The following is a 19310-nucleotide window of genomic DNA, read 5'->3' on the forward strand; positions in this document are numbered from 1 at the left end:
CAGGACGGAATAAAATACAATACTGTTACGCCGAATTCATTATGAGCTAGGCTTATCATCGATCTTTGTGCAAACACCCTGTATTTATCGCATAACTATAAATTTATCTCTATAGCTTAGCATTGCTCCGAGTAATAAATTATTTATTGAATTTGTTACAAAAGCCACCAATGCAGATACCTCCATGGCGAGCAGAAACCAACCACAAGCGAGGACAATTTCGGTTGAAAGGATCACTCGACTATTATTTGTTTCAAATCTGGTATAAAGATTTCAGCCATTGCCAATTGCTGTGCATTTATTGTTCAAATTTTGGAATCTGGAATTTGAACAAATGCTTCCATATTCTCCTAACAAATTTGGACAGCATTTCAAAGGTATATTTTAGGCGGGATATTCTCTGCCCCATACATAAGCAAGAGTACAATTGTTAAAATTTCTGTCTGAGAGGAGTAAACTGGCTTTGGAGTGGCTGGCTTTTATTTGCTAGAGTGGGCCGCTGTGTTGGAGCACGTAAACATAAGTTTAGATAAGAGAGCCCTTGTCATTAATTTCGTTTTGATCAAACGTGACGTGAAATGGAGAAGGCTTATTGTTGACAGACTGGTTAAATATAACTAACTACAAAACCAATATCGATTAGCTTCAACGACGAGGGCATTGACGAAACCATTTGGATCCTGCTATTTAGTGAGCGGCGTATAAGCGTTACACCAAAGAAATTTTTAATGTTTTTGTCGAATTGTTTATCAAGTTCAGGTTGTGGTAATTCGTAAGCAAAGTACAAACTCGCTAGTAAATATGTTTTTGTTTTTTGGAGACTTCTAAAGAACCGTATAATCTGCATTGTTCGCCATTTTATCTGCTATTTTTGGAAATAACTTTTTTTTAAATTTATGATAAGGTTTTATCTCTAGCATCCAAATGTTATTACATTAGGTTCAATATCGAAGATTGGTTACATGGAACATTTATTTATTTAAACATTCACAAAAATGGAAAAACTTGCACTTGATTACAGAAAACAAGTAAGTTTTTCTTATATTTTTTTATGGGTGTGAATAACAATCAACTAAATTATTGATCGAATCGAGCGTGTGCAAACAGTCAAGAGACGTGTACGATTACTGTTGTGTGGAGTCAGTCAGTCAGTAATTTATTTTATCACCAAGAAATACACACTGTACATACAGAACGAGATAATACATAAAACAGAATCGCAAATGCTATTAACCGTTCGTTCAACTTTATTTTTGCATTGTTTTAGCAACTTCGTTGGTCTCACTCCACATGTGTCAGTTTTTCTACTTTTACATTTTCAAGAACCTCTAAGTTGTGGTCGCGAGGGTGTTAAGTATCATCATAAGTTTGTTATTGTGAAGCAATTAATTGTTTTGCGTAATTTGGGCTTCCAAGTTTCAACACTCAGCAAACAAAAACTGTGAAAGGAGTACTTTGTTGAGCTGTAGTTTTTTTAAATGCCATCTCATCGAGGCGAATTGAGTAACACCAATCTAATCTAATAACATTTTCTTAAAAAAAATAAGCTTTAAACAAGCAAACAATATTTTTTGAAGGATACAATTAGATAATGACCCATAGTTTACAGTCCACCCATTTAAAAGCATTATTTACGATTTAACATGACACATGTCTGTCTGTACAAAACAAACAATCATAAAGGCATAATCAATCACACTTGGCATTGTAACTTGCATGAATGATAAAGAAATATGACACTTAGATAATAAAAATATCCATTCACGTATTTGACATGGTAACCTATAGGGACCGATTTGTTCTAAAATATATACAAAGCCGAGGATCTCGGATTCAAAGCGATCGTGGGGACCGAACTACGATACGCGACCGCCTTTCATAAAAACTTGAAACCCACAAGTTTGAATCAATTCTGCAAATACAATAATACAAGTTAGTCTGACCAAATATGTCAAAAGATATATTTTTCCGATGTGCTATGATGATAATGAAAACGTATAGAATTAGCCTAGTATTTAATTTAATATATTTACATATGCATCTAGATAACATGCAATATGCATCAAACGATGTTGAATATTAAATAAGGTGATTAGGGCTGGGAATTTCAGGGAAAAAACTTTACCCGCAGCGTGACGTTTGTCGTAATTTATAGTTTCAGCTTGTTACGTCACAATAGTGATAAAGCACTTTCGCGTGATCTTATCCTGGTATCGCTCAACATTTGTTCACGAATCGAGATAGTATAATTGCTCTGCTGCAGGAAATATGCAGCGTGGTTCGGACATGTGGAAGTATTTTTAAAAACCCTGTTCCGGTATTAAACATCATTTATGTGACAAATCTTCGGTGTTCGATGTGCAAATTCTATTTCGAGATAGCATAAAGAAAAATGGCATCAACTGCGCACTTGTTGGATGACATTGAATATACGATTTTGCAATAAAATCATGAACTGAATTTATCATTGTAAATTTTCATAATCAGCAATCCTGGTACATCAATTATTTTTCACGTTTATTAGGTTCTTACCAATATAGTTAGTGATATTATTCTGAATTAAACGCCTCAGGAGATAAATTTGCGAAGACGTAATCATTTTTGAAGAATTGTACAGTATAAAAATGATTTGTACCTAAGATGTCAGTTAACGGTTTAATATTTTAATCGTAACCGTTAACCATCTAAATCGGTTAACCATTCCCAGCCCTAAAGATGATATATATATTCGTGTTATTTCAAAAAATAATGTCCCATTCTAACACACGATGATTTTGAACGGAATCTCGATGAATGGATGATGCTTCTAGTCAACAACCAAACTGAGGCCTTGAATTGCAAGCTAGTCAAAAATATTTTAAACTAGAATAAAGAACAAAAGATTACTAACTTTGTTAAATGTAATTATATCGTTTCTTTCAGGTCGACAAATTGTTCTATCGTGATCAGGACAAAGAAGGGCTATATGAACATTTACGATTATATAACGAGTGAGTATGATTAAATATTTATGACCTAAGTATAACTATATTACTTTCACTTCTGAATAAAGCATAGAATTGCCATCTCAGAACAACTTTAATACAATGAAAATGTTGCAGAATGATGTATAGATAGTCTGAGTTTTTGTCCACCAAATTATAACAAGACTACAAGCACTTTATGAATGAATCGGAATTCGTTTCGGTCAACAAAACCACACTAATATTATAAAAAATATCTGCTTTAGTCCTTTTAGAAATGTTTGCGAAATTGAGTCAATTGTTCAGGTGATACCAGATATATGTATCTGCTGTTTTATGAGCATAGTCAACGATTTAGTCATAAAATAACCACATTTAATAGTCAAATGTCTTTTAGACAAACAAGTGATGAATTTTTTATGTAAGTTTACATAAAACAAAGGTTTTTATAGGTCAGAGGCATTTGCGCTACCGGTAATACAAATGCTTGCAAGTGGTAGATGCACAAGCACTACTGATGTTGGGGTGGAAGGGATGTTAGTCGCAAAACCGATTGACCATTATGCAGTACGCGAGTTTTGGTTAAGCTAAGTTTATTGACAAATTCCAACCAACACATCATCTAAGTCGGGGCTTCGAAAAACCAGAGAAATTTCTTTTGATTGACAAAACGGGCGAATGTGAGCAAACGTTTCAAGTGCTTTTACAGAACAATTATTGTTTTCAAAAGAATTTAGTCTCCGCATCTCGGTGTAAAAATGAATTCAAGAACATCAAATAAACGTTTTCGAAGTGCAGAATGATTTAGTCCGGCGGTCCCCGAAGGGTGTGACGAGTTGCAAGGTGCGTCGCGAAAAGTATCAGAATTGTGTTAAACATAACTAAATTATTGTATTTAATATTTCAAATGCTGGATAGGAACCAATAAATTAATTTTACCTTTCTATGTCGTTTCTGTTACGTATGTCAGCATATATTGTTACGTAACAATAGATAGAGATAGACACTACTGGCTGCAATTTTACGATCTGCAGTTTATTTATCTGCTGAACCGAGCGAACATGTGTGGTTTTTTCATCATTTCAGAGAAAAATCAGGCAGAGATGAGGAAGAAGAGTTGACCTTTAGCTTTTATTTCTTAGTCTTACATGTTTACAAACTTTACAAGCATGAAGTACCCATTAAGATCACAAAATTGAGTTTCATTCAAATACATGTGTTTTTCTCGTGTAAGTTTCATTCCCTGATAATTTGGGTCCGCACGAACCAAAAGTTTATGAACCGCTGATTTTGTCCCTAGGCTACTCGCAATAATGCGCACAATGGATGCAGATTTTATTCTATTTTAGTCGAATATCGCATGTGGAGGAACTGGTGTCAAACATGCGTTCAATTATATCACATCCTGATCAACTTACGCTATTTGAAGATTCAAAATGTCTCATCAGACAAGAAGATCAAACAACTTATGGAAATGTTATACCGAAATATGCTCCTAAGTAGGCACATTTTTAAATTGTCTTCCTTGTGCACGACCGGATTAATCTCTTTCAAAATTCCCATTATTATTTTTCGTCAAAGTCCCCTCGGAGCGCTTAAATTTTGCTGTTTTGAAAAAATTCCCACTACACGTTTGACCTCCATAAATATATTTGTGTTACCGAAACAGCTCTCAGTCATCGAGTTTTATAGCAACTGAATGTTGAATTATGTCGCATGAAGGGCTCGCATGAATACGAAAAATTAAATTCTCATTATACTGATGACATGCCTAATGTACATTATTATTACAAGTAATAATTTCTATTGAATCTAGCGATAATTTCCGCAAATCCCACCATATAAACTATTTTAGACGTACAAGGAACGTTCTACTTTCGGCGTCTCCAAAAGAAAGAATTGGATTTAGTGTGCGCGGAGGAGTGGAACATAGAATTGGGTTTTTCGTCGTCGGAGTCGAACCTGCGTCTGCAGCTGAAAGATGCGGAGTACAGGTACTTTATTCTCAGCGATACGTTGTTAGACCTTATCCTATTGGCTGAGTTAAAAAAAGGATACGATTTTATTTATCAACAATTAACATGAATCGCACAGAAATGTTCGATCTAAATATGTATTGTATATGCCAGATTTCTCGTACCACGACGAAAAATAAGTTGTGAATTTTAAATAAATAATTTTGCCCTAAATTTTTAATACTCAATGTCTTGAATATCGTAGAGTAGGGCTATACGGTTTTCTTATTGTTTGTCTCTAAAATTTTTATTAGGTTGGAGACGAACTGTTGAGAGTGAACGGTTATAGTTTAATCTCTTGTACACATCGAGAAGCTGTATGTTTGATTTCGAGACACAAAACTATGCTGTCGTTGAAGGTATGTACGCACAAAAAATAATCTATTTATTGCAGATATGACAAAAACATGCTATATTTGTTAGTGACGTGCTGATGTGTGTCAAGGCAGTTATTGAATAAAATTTCAATAAGTCTCATTCTAGCTTACTTAATATACTTTTTTAATTAAGATTCGTCACATAGCAATGTATCCCGTGCCTTCAGGATTAGATACTAATCAGTGCGTGCATCGATGGGTGTTCACAGACAAGAATAATACGGGTGGTGATGTAAGCCAAGAAGGGGGAAAGAAAGTCGGGCAAAATGGAGTTCTGACAAGCCAGGTTTGGGAGCTTTTCCATTTCAGCATGTTCATTTGGAATATTTGCACGTACCACGTTGACGCCAAACTATGGCGCGGCCGGAGCTACTGTGAAATCAGTCAGTTGACCAATTTGTTGATACTATGAACTTTGGTATAGGAGTACGAAACATCCTATTCGCTACCACTGATTGGACAGGCAGGTATAGTAGGTGACCTATGTAGGTGTCGTCAAAGGAAGAGATGAAATGTATTTAGTAGACAATACTTGTCATTGTCAATACAGTTTCACGGTGGACTTTTTGAGAAAAGTTGAAATCTGTATGTAATCCATCCCCAGCGACCTGAAGAATATAATATTATACAGCGTTATTAAGATATGATTCCTTCGTGCCAACGTTTTGATCAGATTTTATCATGATGATATCTTTATTTTTCGTAATATTTCAGAACGATGATCCCGCCTCGTTATACGCTGTAGTAAACAAGCAAGCGAAAGAAGATCGAAGAACTGTTACTGTCGACTGGGAAGGGTATTCTGCCATTGGATTCAATATCGTTGACATGAAAGCAGGTAATAAATCATTAGTATCACTTTTTCTAAATTTAAACCACATCTGTTTGTATAGATTGTATTTTTCGTTATCTACAAAAAGTCAATAGGAAAATATTTGAGTTTTCAAGATTCGATTATTATTCAAGTAGCAAATTTAGAATATATATATTGATTTAATGCCAACATTAATCCGAATACCATTCTGCCGCTGGCATTATGGCAATGATATTTATTTATTTATTATGATTACGTAAAATGTGCTGATTTCTTTCACTTTCGTCACTTATTTATGCACGCATAGATATTATGTGAGCCATGACATTTAGTTAATAGCATAATGGTCAATTTCAGGAACAAGAATGATCAAAAACATATTGAATTTTTGTTGTAGTATCGACATTCGCCACGTTTCCAGTGATTTAGACTTAACTGGTAATCACTTCCTGCTGGCAAAACACAGTAGATGAGTGTCAAGATGGGGATGGATAATACTATATAGTAATTCCTAACTATAATATATATTCGGGCCTGAAGAGTTGAAGTCGTTGTTGGTCCTATTATGGGGTTTACAGCGGAAGTATAGTCTGAGGAGGGAAACAAGATTTTGTAATCCTCGGAGCCTTATAAAGTCGTGAAATAGGATTAAAATCAAGAAAAGGCTTGCGAATGACAAGTTTTTGTACCTAATATACTGTCATGCCTGATCGAAGAATGAAATCCAAGTCGACAATATTTTGGACCTCCTGAAGTATGCGCACCAAGATGGCGCACAACCTGAACTCAGGTTGTATACCAGGTTAGGGTTCAGGTTATGCGACATCTTGGTGCGCATACTTCAGGAGTACCGCTATTTTCAACACGGAGTCGGGAGTTTTCTTGAATAACCCAGAATCGGGGCCAACTAAACAACAGCCTCCGATTCACCGACGTTGAAGAGTGTAAGAGAAGTTTTACTCGATTTGGAGTGTAGGATATGTTGAAAGCAATCACTCCTGAATTAATTAGAGAAAATTACTTATACAATTTCAGGCGTATTCGTTTCATTTGTAAAACCGAACACACCCGCTGAAATAGCCGGCGTAGAAGTTGGCGATGAGATTTTAGAAGTGAATGGAGTCAACTTTCGACAAGCGGAAGCATCTGAGGTGAGTATCTATTATATAGTAAAATAATGAAGAATTTGTATTTTGTTCTTAAAAGTGGTTCAATTGTGACGCGCATTTTATCTGTCTCGAATTTATTAAAAACACAATATCAAAACACTATGCCTTATGAGCGGCGCTGGGATTAACAGAGAATCGCTATCTAAACGATTTACACTTTCAGTCACAACATTTTGTCAAGACAGTCTATCTTTCATTTTCGCATAAGCAAGTGAGAAAATTTATTAAAAATTTTATCTCACTTGATTGCGTTGTCGCATTATTAGGTTGCTCTTGCACTGAACGATTCAAAGAAACTCAAAATGCTTGTGAGAAAAGTAAAGGAACCGAGAAATCGAACAGTTAGCAGCATCAGCATGAATTTTTCAGATCCAGATAATAAAGAGGTTTGTAAATTGAATAACATAAGCCGGCTAGGGTATTTGTTCTTTTTTTAAACACCCTGAATTGGTCCTTTGGGTTTGCAACGGTTCTATGTGAAATAAATCTATGTCTTTGTTTCCTTGCCTTGTTCAGTTGTACATGCAAATACCAGATTGAACGTTCTTATCCAATGAAATCTGAACTTTTATTATTGAGTTTATTGAAATATGCTTTTATTTGCCAGGTTGCATATATTTCGCGTCCCAAGGCTTTGTATGTCAATGTGAAAAATATAAATAACTTATTTATACTTGTCTATAAGTAATTACGCGATCGCTGGTACATCTTTTGCCTAACACATCTACACGACGTTCCAGTGTTTTTAAAATATAAACATTTAGATCGAAAATAACGACTATTTTTTGTTTTATTACATGTTATTCCGAGCAGAAGCAAAAAGTAGGAATTGACGAAAAAATTGAACAACTTTTCGAATCAAATTTGGCTAAAACGGCTGAACTGATAAAGAAACAGGGTCGGAGGTAACTTTTATATAGTTAGCATATTTGACTGTTTGCTTGTTCGTAGACTAGAGTGCAAGTCAAGAGTATACAAAGATAAGTTTTAGCCTAATATTTGTTCATATAATTATATATATATATGTTTGATTTTCAATTGAGGTAATGGTTCCTACTTGGCATATACGTTGGGCATCATTGGCAGTCCCTTGAAATATTATTTCGATTGTTGCCGCATTCTGAAGGCCCATTGCTGATCGGAATCAAATTTTTTCATATGATTAATTACCAACATGACAAAGAAATGCTAAAGTGCTTCTGTTGTGCGTTATCTTATATCAACGACGTCTTAGTTCTCGGGATACTTTCATTAGTTTGCGTATTACCACTTAATAACTACTGTATGAATCACATACTCCAAGCAGTATTTGCGGCTGTGTATATATCCGTGTATGTTTCATATTGAAAGCAGCTACATATATCCATTTGGCGTCCATTGTGTATGAAATAACCAACATTTAATAAAAAGAAATCGGTTAAATTTGTCCCTCTTGTATCAGATCGCTATTTATTTCACATTTATCAAATTACATTTCATCAGTTAGGATAGGTTAATATAATATATTTGAAATCAAAACATGAAATTAACTTAATTAAGAGTGATTTTGTGTAATCCATCATCGATAAAGAGAAAAAGGAGATCGTAAAAAACATGGGTCCCAAAATCTTGAAGAAATGTGCTTCGAGTATATGTTTTCAGACCATAGAAAGTAAGAAAATATTTCTGGTACCTGATAAAAATGTAGGCTGCAATTTCGTATTCTCCAAAACACTTTTCATTTTTATTTAATATAAATTTTCCATCTGTTCTTCAGGGGGTCAATACTAGACTTTGACGAAAATTTACCTCCCCCACCACCTGAAATGATGGCAACCGATACCGAAATTAGCCCAGCAGCCAGTTTTGTACCGATGATTGAATCAGAAAAACAAGACACACAAGATGTTGGAACGACAATTTACACAACAGCAGAAGTTCACGCGGAGGTCGAAAATAGGCAAAATGAATATTCACAACAAAGTAATGACGACACTGATGAAAGTTTATCCGGAGTAACATTCGCGTCATCAAATAACATTTTGTTACAAGATATAAAATTAAATGGTCCAGATAGCCCGAAATCAATTTCAACTTCTAGTTCCGAAGCTTCATCAAAGATTTCAAATACACCGTTATTGATCGTAAGTTAATCTTTAATAATATCATTCTCATATTCAACCCATTGAAGGAATAGAAGCCGACAAGACATTTGCAATAATGGCAAGCCACTAATTCTCCGCATAATTTAATCAATTTAGGTCACATATGAAATTATTTATCCAGTCCGAATTTTTGTTTCTATGTAGAAACATCTTGATACAGCACGCTTTACATCATGTCATGATGATGTATCAATTTTAAGACGTGGGGTTCACAACTGGTAAAGGGTCATAAATTTCATTCATATTCATATTTACTGGAGGAAGTCCAAGGTAGAAAACAAACAGAAATACATTTTTATTATAGCACCTGCTTTATAACTTAACTTACTAAACAACTTTTTTAGAAAACTTCAAACGAAAATCACTCTGGAGGTAGCACTATTCAGCAAAGTAAGTTAATTGAAATCAATTAACATATTTGAAATCATTTTCGAGTATTGATCATGTTTTGCCTATCTGAACAATAAGAACGAATAAGAGATTCGAAATACTGAAATAAAAACTCCCAGATATGAGATAAGTCAAATTGTGATTCACGATTAAAAGCGTAAAGCACTGGGATTTCTAAGGATATAATATCCAAGAAATTTTCATTTATTATTTAACTTGACCAAAAGTCAGAAGCTACCTGTACGACTTCTGTCAGGGAAGATGATCATCATTAACTACATATATTGCTAGAAAGAAATAATAAAAATATTGAATGCAATGCATTTATGCTACAAACAGTGGCGCAGCCCAGGGGGGTTTCGGGGTCGAAAGGAAGTCTCCAATAACGCGTGCGATTGTATTTTGCTAAAATCGTCGATTATTTCCGTCAGCTTGACGTGTCATTCAGGCAATAAACACCTTTACGTTGATGTTGTTTCTCCCTAAATCACAAATATTGTGCTACGACAAAGATAACAATTACTTTATTTTGTACTTGCAAAAACTTGTGAATCCTATGAATGTTGGTATACATTCATCGGCGGCGATATGCTTAAGACAAATGAACGAGTGAATCCGCAACGCAAGGTTTTTGATTGAAAAGCGGCAATATAAAATACTAAAAATGAAACCGTAAAAGGCGTAAACCAGGGGTCGGCAACCTACGGTTCGCGGGCCGGATCCGGCCCGCGGAGTACTATAACCCGGCCCGCGACGCTCCACTGAATTATAATAACAAAACAGCTGTTTTGACGATTATATTCTTTACGTAACAGAATTTAGTGTGAGACGCGTGCAGACTGAATTATATCATAATCTAACAAGTATAAAATTCACAATGACTCGTTTAATGAGTCTATAATTTAATTATAATTAGACAAATGGCAACAAAACAGAAAAGTTGATGTTAAGTGCAAAGGGTTCAATGACGCCGAAAATTGTCAAATGGAATATCTGAGATGCAATGCAATGAGGAAATGAATCTATATTTTATTCGAGAGATGTATCACTGCTTGATTTTCATTACAAAAGGTATCATCCGTTCGGTTTTCAACTTTCTAGAAATAAGTGAGGCCCGCCAATGACTTGCAACCCTTAATTTCGGCCCGCGAGTGACAAAAAGGTTGCCGAGTCGGCGTAAACGACCCCTGGCGTACGAGGCCCCAACAAATTAAAAACGCTTCCCAAGGCATTTTAAATCGCAAAACACATTACGTTTGGTTGGCGATGGAGACCATACCATCACTAAAATCGAAATACCATCACTAAAATCGAAACAGTCAATTGTGCGCGGGATTAAACTTTTCATCTATTACTTTAATGCACGCATATTTTTGCACGTGTTAACATTATACAAGATTGGAAACGCGATTTTTTCGCGGTTGTAATGATATATAAGATATAAGCAAAACAATTTAAATATGCCGCATCGGTCATGGATTGATTATTATGCGAAACAGAAAAATCCATCCGCGAGGATTTCGAGGCGATGAATATGTAATTTTGATTCAACGATATACTTTATATGTACTTTTCCTGTACTAAATTAAATAGTACTCTGTCGGATTTTATATCAGATCTTGAGATTTTTCTAAAGGCAATAACGAATTTGCAATATCGCAAAAATACGCATCAAAACTAAATACAATCAGCCAGTTTATCTCATATTTTTACGTCCCAGATTGCCGTGGTATTTTAGAGCAGTAATGTTTTTATTTTGACTAAGAAGATGCAACCGCTTAGTTACGTTAGACAGTGGACACAATTAAATTAATATGGTAGGGCATTTTATATTCTCGAAGTTGTCATGTATTGAATATTTTGCGCATTATATGCTGAAAAAGTCGGCTTTTTAACGAGCGCGTAATGACTTTAAAGCAGGGGTCACCAAACTACGGCCCGCGGGCCGGATCCGCCCGCGACGTCATTTTATCCGGCCCGCGGCGTCATTTTATCCGGTCAGCAATAACACACAAAAATGTCTAAATTTTTTTCCAAGGAAGATTTTCACGAGCATCGTCGTCTTTGTTTATATCGTAACATTGCCCAATCGGCAAGATGCAAAAAAGTGACGTAATAATAGGCCTTTCCGCATCCGCTCAGACACTTTGACAGATTTTCAGTCATGGTTGCAAACAAAACTTCGTTTTTGCGACTTTGAATGCTACCAGTACGTAACGTTTTCTGCGATACACTTGTACACTCGTGGCGCGTGCTTTCGACGAAACTGTATGTTTTTTTTGTGCTAAAATAAACGTCGAATGTGCATTTTGTGCTAACAGTACTGTAATCCCTCGCGTACTGCTCCAATTTCAAAAGCCACACTAACTTTTGTACTGCTTTAATGCGGATATTCATGTAGGTATATGTTACAAAAAAATTGAAGTTCATGCGATTTAAATAAAAACTATTCCAGTGGAAAGATCTGAGTAAAAATAGAAAACAATACCAAGTTTATAATAAACGGTCAAGAAATAACGAAGATATCGGAATTTTAGTACCGCCTGACAGGCCAATTTTTTCATAATGATTGTATTACTTTTTTGATAAGAACTGAACTAAATATGGAAAAATAACACATATCAATCACTAATCTTTCGATGTGCGTCACATCTATGGTAAATTGAGACTATTTCAGGATTTTATTCTGACAACGGTCATTGACACCGCCGAAAGATCGTCGCAAATAAACGCTGCAGTTGTGCATGATAGTTTGACAGTGGTTCATTGTGGGTAATAATTAACGGTGTTCTGATTGTACGAACTTCATAAAAATTGTATTAAGTTAGGAAAGAAATACACACGTCCACATAAATTTTATTGGTGTCCATAGACAATATCATTAATTTGAACTACGTATAACTGGAGCGTATTTTTTAAAAGCGTCGAATGTTGGCAAATTTATGCGCAAATGAAAAAAATCAAATACCAGATAATAGTTGTTTATTTTATCTAAATTATGTCAAAATTTCATAGAATTCCAAGCTACAGCAGTTAGTCGTTTTTATGAGCGGTATTTCAACACGGCGTAACGGTACCCAGCAGACGCGATGCCCACATTTTTTGCCGCGGATTTTGTAACATTTCTAATTCATGACAGCAACGTTTTGATAACAGCTAAACTCAGGATAGTTGTCTAGATATAGGAATCTTGTTATTTTTTTTCATAGGATGTTCTCGATCTATATTCTGCGATATTCCCAACATTTGTGAATTTATTGTATTGCATTGACAAAAATAATTATCCGGCCCGTTTCAACACAATTTGAGTCATACCCGGCCCGCGGTCAAAAAAGTTCTACAGGAGTGGTGACTCCACTACGGCCCATGGGCCGGGGCCACGGCCCATCTAATTGGGCCACATGGGCCATAGCTTGATGGGCCACGGCCCCGTCAGAAAAAATTCAATTATCTTACCAAAATTTTCAATTTCTACAAAATTGTCAATATTCGAACCAAAAAATAAACTCCTGTAGTATGTGTACCAGGTTAGGGTTAGGGCAAAATTTTGTTCAGATTTTTTACATTATAGTTCTATTATGAGTTTGGGGACTGTCTGTGTTAGCCAAGTGAATAGTTCCTTTACACAACTTGATGGGCCTAGGCCCATAGCCTGATGGGCCTAGGCCCAATTTGATGGGCCGTGGCCCCGGCCCATGGGCCGAAGAGGAGTCACCACTTCCACTCAAAAAGTTTGGTGACCCCTGCTTTAAAGGGAATGGAATTTCCGATTTTTAATTTCGGATTTTTAAACTATTGATATTGCTAAAATGATCGGAATACTAGCATCAAAATAAAATATGTCTTGTCCATATATGTCTTCTTTTGCGTTTAATGCCATAGAACAAAATATTTACTTCATTTTATCAGAAATAAACGAACGAGAAAATCGACGACATAAACTAGAATCAGAACTTCGAGAACGACTGAAATTGGAACGTCAGAAGCGATTGGTTCAAGAAAAATCTTTGCGAGTATGTCTGTCTGCATTTCCTTTGCACAAAAGGAATGATTTGCAAGTCAAATCTGATTCTTTTTACTCTACTATAAATATTATGTTACACGCTAATTTATAAAACGATCCACCTACACTTCGATATCCGCAAAGCAAATACTGTACTGAAGACTGCCGCTTCCCCATAACTGAGCCCAAGATGGCATCTATATATAAAGATAACCGATTATTGATTTCTATAATATTTCGTTTATTGGATCTTTGCTCCATAGACTCTTATTCTTAGTCGTTCTGTCTGTGTAGAAGTTGTAGCGTTTAAACGGATGGTTCGATCTGGATGAAATTTCTCATGTGGGTAATTGTCTCACCCTAGTAATGTGTGTTTTTCCTAAAGTCGTCTTTATCTTGATAATCCAGGAATCCTTAGGAATTGTTAGAAAACAGGATTGAAATATTAGCCACAGTATTATCACTCGAACAAGGATGCGATGTGACGCACAGCGTTCAAAATAAACTGGCAGTTTCTATAATCGGTCACTGCGATACGCTGTGTGTTGATAAAATGTCTTGCTGGCTGTCGCAGCAGTTTTTATGAAGGTGATCGACAAGTGCTTCCACGGAATCTTTTATTTATTTCGCGTCATGTTTGCAATCTTTGGAAAAGGCTGCAATTGCTCTGCAACAAACAATTCGCATACACCCTCTCTCACCCTCATTCAGAAATAAAAAGATTTATCTCCCAGCGAAGTTACGTATCAGTGGACATCCCGGCGCCCGTCGGCTTGTACTATTACAAATATATGATCATTTTACTCCCTTCTTAAAGATAAGTCGTCTCCGACAAGAATTAAAGGAAACGGAGCGCGAAGAAGCAAGACTACAAAAATGGCTTGCAGATTCTGAGAATGCAGAAGAACAACATCATCATACTGTCGGATTTTACACTTATAATCACCCTGACACCGTTCTAGAGGAAGTTCCCACTCAAGAGGTATGTATCATCTATACACAATGGAAAATTGTTCCAATGTTCCGTGGACTTGAGAAACTATCACGTATGAAAACGTATCCCAATCAAAGAAGAATTCGTTTTCTTGGGGGAATTGAATTCGTATTTGCGTGTAGTATTACTAATATTTTTTATTTATTTAGTGTTGTGTTTTGTAATCCATATATATGCATACATTATAAGGTGTCAAAAAAGAGACCACTGACTGACGCACGGCAAAATATATTTTTGCGGGTATAAATCATCGAAACAATTACACTATGTTCAGTTATGGTAGACATGAGATTTAAAACTCATGTGCAGTCGCCTATAAAACTTTTCAATACTTTTTCATCATCGCTGCTGGTGTAGCGCTGCTCCAGAAGTATGTGTACCAATATGTAGGTAACTAATTTTGTTCGCCTATTTGCACATCAAGTTGTGTAAAGGGATTGAAACCTATGGGGGGGGGGGGGTATTCACTTGACTAACACAGACAGTCCCCGAACTCGTAATAAATCTAAAATAAGGAAAATCGGAATAAAATTATGGTCTAACCCCAACCTGGTACACATACCACAGGGTGGGAGTATCGGTGTAGCAATAATGTTAGACATATATATGCTACCTGCGGGTAATGAGAAGCGTTCCTCGTCCATCTATAAAAGTTCTAAATTAAAAAAAAGGTATTAAAGAGATTTAAAAAAAACACAAACCACGCGTTGACGAATGATGCATCGAGCCTAAAATCTCCAACGAATGTCAGTTTGATGCAATTCTCGTTCGAACACATTACGCATTTGTACCTTACATAACCAGCTTTCTATTTTAGTTTGATTTGACAACACCGTCTGATATGCGTCACCGAAATTTCAGAAAATATTCGATGGCGTCTGTATCAGAAGAAAACAAAGGACTGCCTCCACCTCCACCCTTCATTGATTTTACAGATCAGCAAGTATGGGTTTTGTTTAGATTCGGATTGTAAGAAAGTGGCGAAATATTGACGATTCTGATGAGTGATGAGTCAAATTCGAAAATCTAGTGTAATATTTTCATATTGAATTTGATCAAATTTTTTATCTTTTACAGCAAAACAATTTTCTATTGCACTTCACTTTCATTCATTGAGGTACTTACACGGTAGCATACAGATTCCTGGTTTATATCTCAACCTTGATGCCTCCACACATAAAAAAAAATGATAAATTTTAAATATTGCTTTATCCTTTTGTGTTCGCTAAGGAATCACGATTGAAACTGCTAATGAACCCACTTCTGGCTAGGGCTGGGTTAGGTTACGACCACACACATGAAAATCAAAACGAGGTGCGAAAATGCGTATAGTCATTCTCAGTATATACCACTCCCCCTTTTTTCTATTCTCCTATTTATCTATGAACGTCACGAATATAAAATCCGTTTTGCCTAAAAATTAAAATCGAATTTTATTCTGATTTAAATGACATCGAATACCATCTCTGTTGATTATCTGACCCTGCTTAGAGTCTAAAACAAAAATAATAAAACAGCAGTAAAAAAACAGATACAGTATCACTGTTCTGAAATTGCCAATTTCTAGCAAATTTTAGTAGTTGACGCATTATGTTGGAGCAGACCTATTGTGTGCCTCTACTATAAATTAATCCGTTTCACCCGAAACTTATCTAGTTTCAGTCATACGTCCAAATAATAATGCTATATTGTCAAAAAATTAAATTCTAGAATCGAGAAAAGGTTCGACTCGAAAGACAAATCGACGGTAAGAAGATAGTTATTTCTGAGCTAAAAGAAAGAGTTAAGAAGCAAGGTTGGTTTTATTTTCGTTCTGCTACAAAATGACTTGGCGATATCCAGACACAAGGAGCCAAAAACTTAATTTTAAGTTTGATTTTGACATTTTTGGTAAAACTTTAATATAATCACTGTAAAAACTAGTAACTGGTGATATTTAATTATTTCACAGGAATTTCTGGCGTTTCTGATCAGGCGATTGCTATGGACAACAAACAAACAAACGGCTCATCCAACCAAACCAAATATTGGGTGAACAGGCAAAGTTTTGCAGCAAGTAATCCTACCGGAAAAAATACATCAAATGAAATGTAAATTTATTGTTTTTATGTTGTACATTCTTTGTCCAGTTTTAAAACATATATTACAGACTTTGCCTTGTGTCGGTAACCGGCTCCGGTGTTTTTTTTTAAAAACAATTCCCTATTATTCTTAATATTTTACATAGTTGACGATTACGATATTTTATGAAACTGACTCAAAGTTAGGATCCAGACAAATAATTTTTTCGACAAACCTTGCTACTGACGGTTTTATCTATAAGAGATCTATACGATAAAATTTTAACATACGAGATTGTTACTAAATTACTAACCTTCCCCGTCAAAGAATAAATACTACTCTATATAACGTAGTGGGAGTAGACGATTTAGTATTGAAGTAATCAATCTGCGAATTACCAATTTAGAATAAGCTCTTTCGCCATGCGTATGATATCCATATAAATGCAATATTGCATAAGTTATTTTATCTTGACAGAATAATGCATAAGTGATTTTTTCTTGACAGCATAATGCATAAATGATTTTTTTTCTTGACAGAACCTATTTCTGATTACTCACTTTATTCTTGATGAAGATTTGGATTCGGCAGACTCGAAGAGAGTAACTTATGTAGCGCTGAAAAACGAGAATATAGCCAACGCTGTCAGTCGTCGGATATTTATATATAAGCATTAAAGTGAACATGTTTGCTCTCTTGTTATTTTCTGGTATAAAATTCGTCCTGATGGGGCCCGATACTTCGCTCAACATAAAATCTGGTTTTATATTTCATGGGTGCACCTTTATATGATATGACATTTGACACAGCTAATCTCTGTCTTCGTTAAAAGAGCTATTGAACAAGTTTCAGGTTTATTTTCGGCTGCGGATTATCTTATATCAAACTATTCAAGCATTCTATGATCAGTAATTGAACCCAAGATACCGTATTGTTTAAACGATTCTACTCTTTTTCAAAAATCTATTTGTTACATCCTATTTGTTTGATGCATTTAAGGTTTATGTCCATTTTTTTATTAAACAAGTCTCCATTTCAATATCATTTCGGTTGATTTTTTAATTCTGTTAACGAGTGTTCCAGGTCAATTGTTTTGTTCATCAGATTTAATTTTGTTAAGCTGTTATTGAATTTAAAACTGATCAATCGTAGCGGATGAATATATTCATCTCATAGCCCCGTGTGAAATTTTTTAGGTACAACGAGCACACCTTGATTACGATGACTGCTATTTTAAACAGCTATCATTTTCAGAGTTCATCTAACAGAATTATAGGCCCCATTAATAAATTAAATCTATGAATAAACTTTAGATCTTCGGAATCCGATTTTTTTTCATTCCTATTTAATATTTCGTTTATTTTTGCGGTTAAAAAACCTTATTGATTAGTTTGTTTGGCACTACTTCCGTGAGACGGCGGTTACCTATTATATTATTATTGTATTTTCCACCTATTGAACGAAAAATATATTAAATAAAATTGCTCCAGACTCCGGAGTATGCTTTCGTTATTATTTAATTGAGAATTTATTTCTCTGCGTAAAATGTTTATATGTGTTTTGTTTTATTTGTTAATACATGTTTTATTCCTATAAAGTTGTTCTGACACATTTTGTATTGCACTTAGTTTATTTCTGACAATAAATAATATAACACGTCGAATATCTTTCATTTCCATTATTACAGTGGTAATATAGGCTACAGATTTTGATCTCTCTCACTAACCAAAGTATATAAGTCGACAAATTCCACTGAATACTTGAGCAGACCTGTCGTAAGCCAACTTGTTTGTGCAATCCATTGGGTTCACATGCACGGTACTGTTAAATAATTTTGTGAATTTAGGTGAATATGAGCGTGTATGTCAGGGTGAAAGTCTTATAATTCGGTTTTCAGCGCAGTCCAAGCCGCGTGCCTCAGGTGGCTTCGGATTGACTTCTTATAGTTTGAATTTAAAGAATGATATTTGCATTCATATGACGAGTTGCGCTTTAATTTGTTTTATGATGTGCTAAACTTCATGATGTACCTTCGTAGAATAGTGGTATATTCTTGCATAAACATGTGCTTTTTGAGATCCGATATTGTTCACCATTCGGCCTTTTTCGAACATTATTATTCTACAACACGATAGAAGAAATATGTTTTACTAATCCAGATCGAAAATACTTTTGTGCTTCAAATTGTATGGTGTATAGGTATATCTGCCAACTGCACCATGGCCTTATGGGTATGGATCTGTGAGCCTTTGTGTCAAAATTCATAATACATTTGGATGTAATCCTATGTGTAATAGCCTAATCGAGGTGAAATTCCCATACGTGCCTTGTTTAACATAAAAAAAATCAGTGATGACCTTAAAAAATACAAATTCAACTC

General features: G+C 35.2%; 1 protein-coding gene across 1 annotated transcript; it reads left to right on the forward strand.

Moving 5' to 3' along the window:
- The first annotated feature begins 900 nt into the window (after positions 1-900).
- LOC120328468 (uncharacterized) lies at positions 901-18604 on the forward strand. The gene is made up of 18 exons (XM_039394973.2): positions 901-1028; positions 2923-2990; positions 4313-4462; positions 4819-4957; positions 5233-5337; positions 5489-5641; positions 6070-6193; positions 7205-7320; positions 7605-7724; positions 8152-8243; positions 9095-9461; positions 9827-9872; positions 13782-13885; positions 14693-14857; positions 15687-15812; positions 16580-16664; positions 16821-16959; positions 17470-18604. Exons 1-18 carry the CDS (start codon positions 996-998, stop codon positions 17480-17482), a joined length of 2145 nt encoding a protein of 714 aa, XP_039250907.2. The 5' UTR covers positions 901-995; the 3' UTR covers positions 17483-18604.
- The last annotated feature ends 706 nt before the right edge of the window (positions 18605-19310 follow it).

This window comes from Styela clava, chromosome 7 (assembly GCF_964204865.1).
Source record: "Styela clava chromosome 7, kaStyClav1.hap1.2, whole genome shotgun sequence".
NCBI classification, from domain to species: Eukaryota; Metazoa; Chordata; class Ascidiacea; order Stolidobranchia; family Styelidae; genus Styela; species Styela clava.

Coding starts and splice junctions, on each gene's coding strand:
- LOC120328468 (XM_039394973.2), top strand. CDS start 996: ATGGAAAAACTTGCACTTGATTACAGAAAACAA. Junction 5,642..6,069: donor ATGGAGTTCTGACAAGCCAG/GTTTGGGAGCTT, acceptor GTAATATTTCAG/AACGATGATCCCGCCTCGTT. Junction 7,725..8,151: donor CAGATCCAGATAATAAAGAG/GTTTGTAAATTG, acceptor TATTCCGAGCAG/AAGCAAAAAGTAGGAATTGA.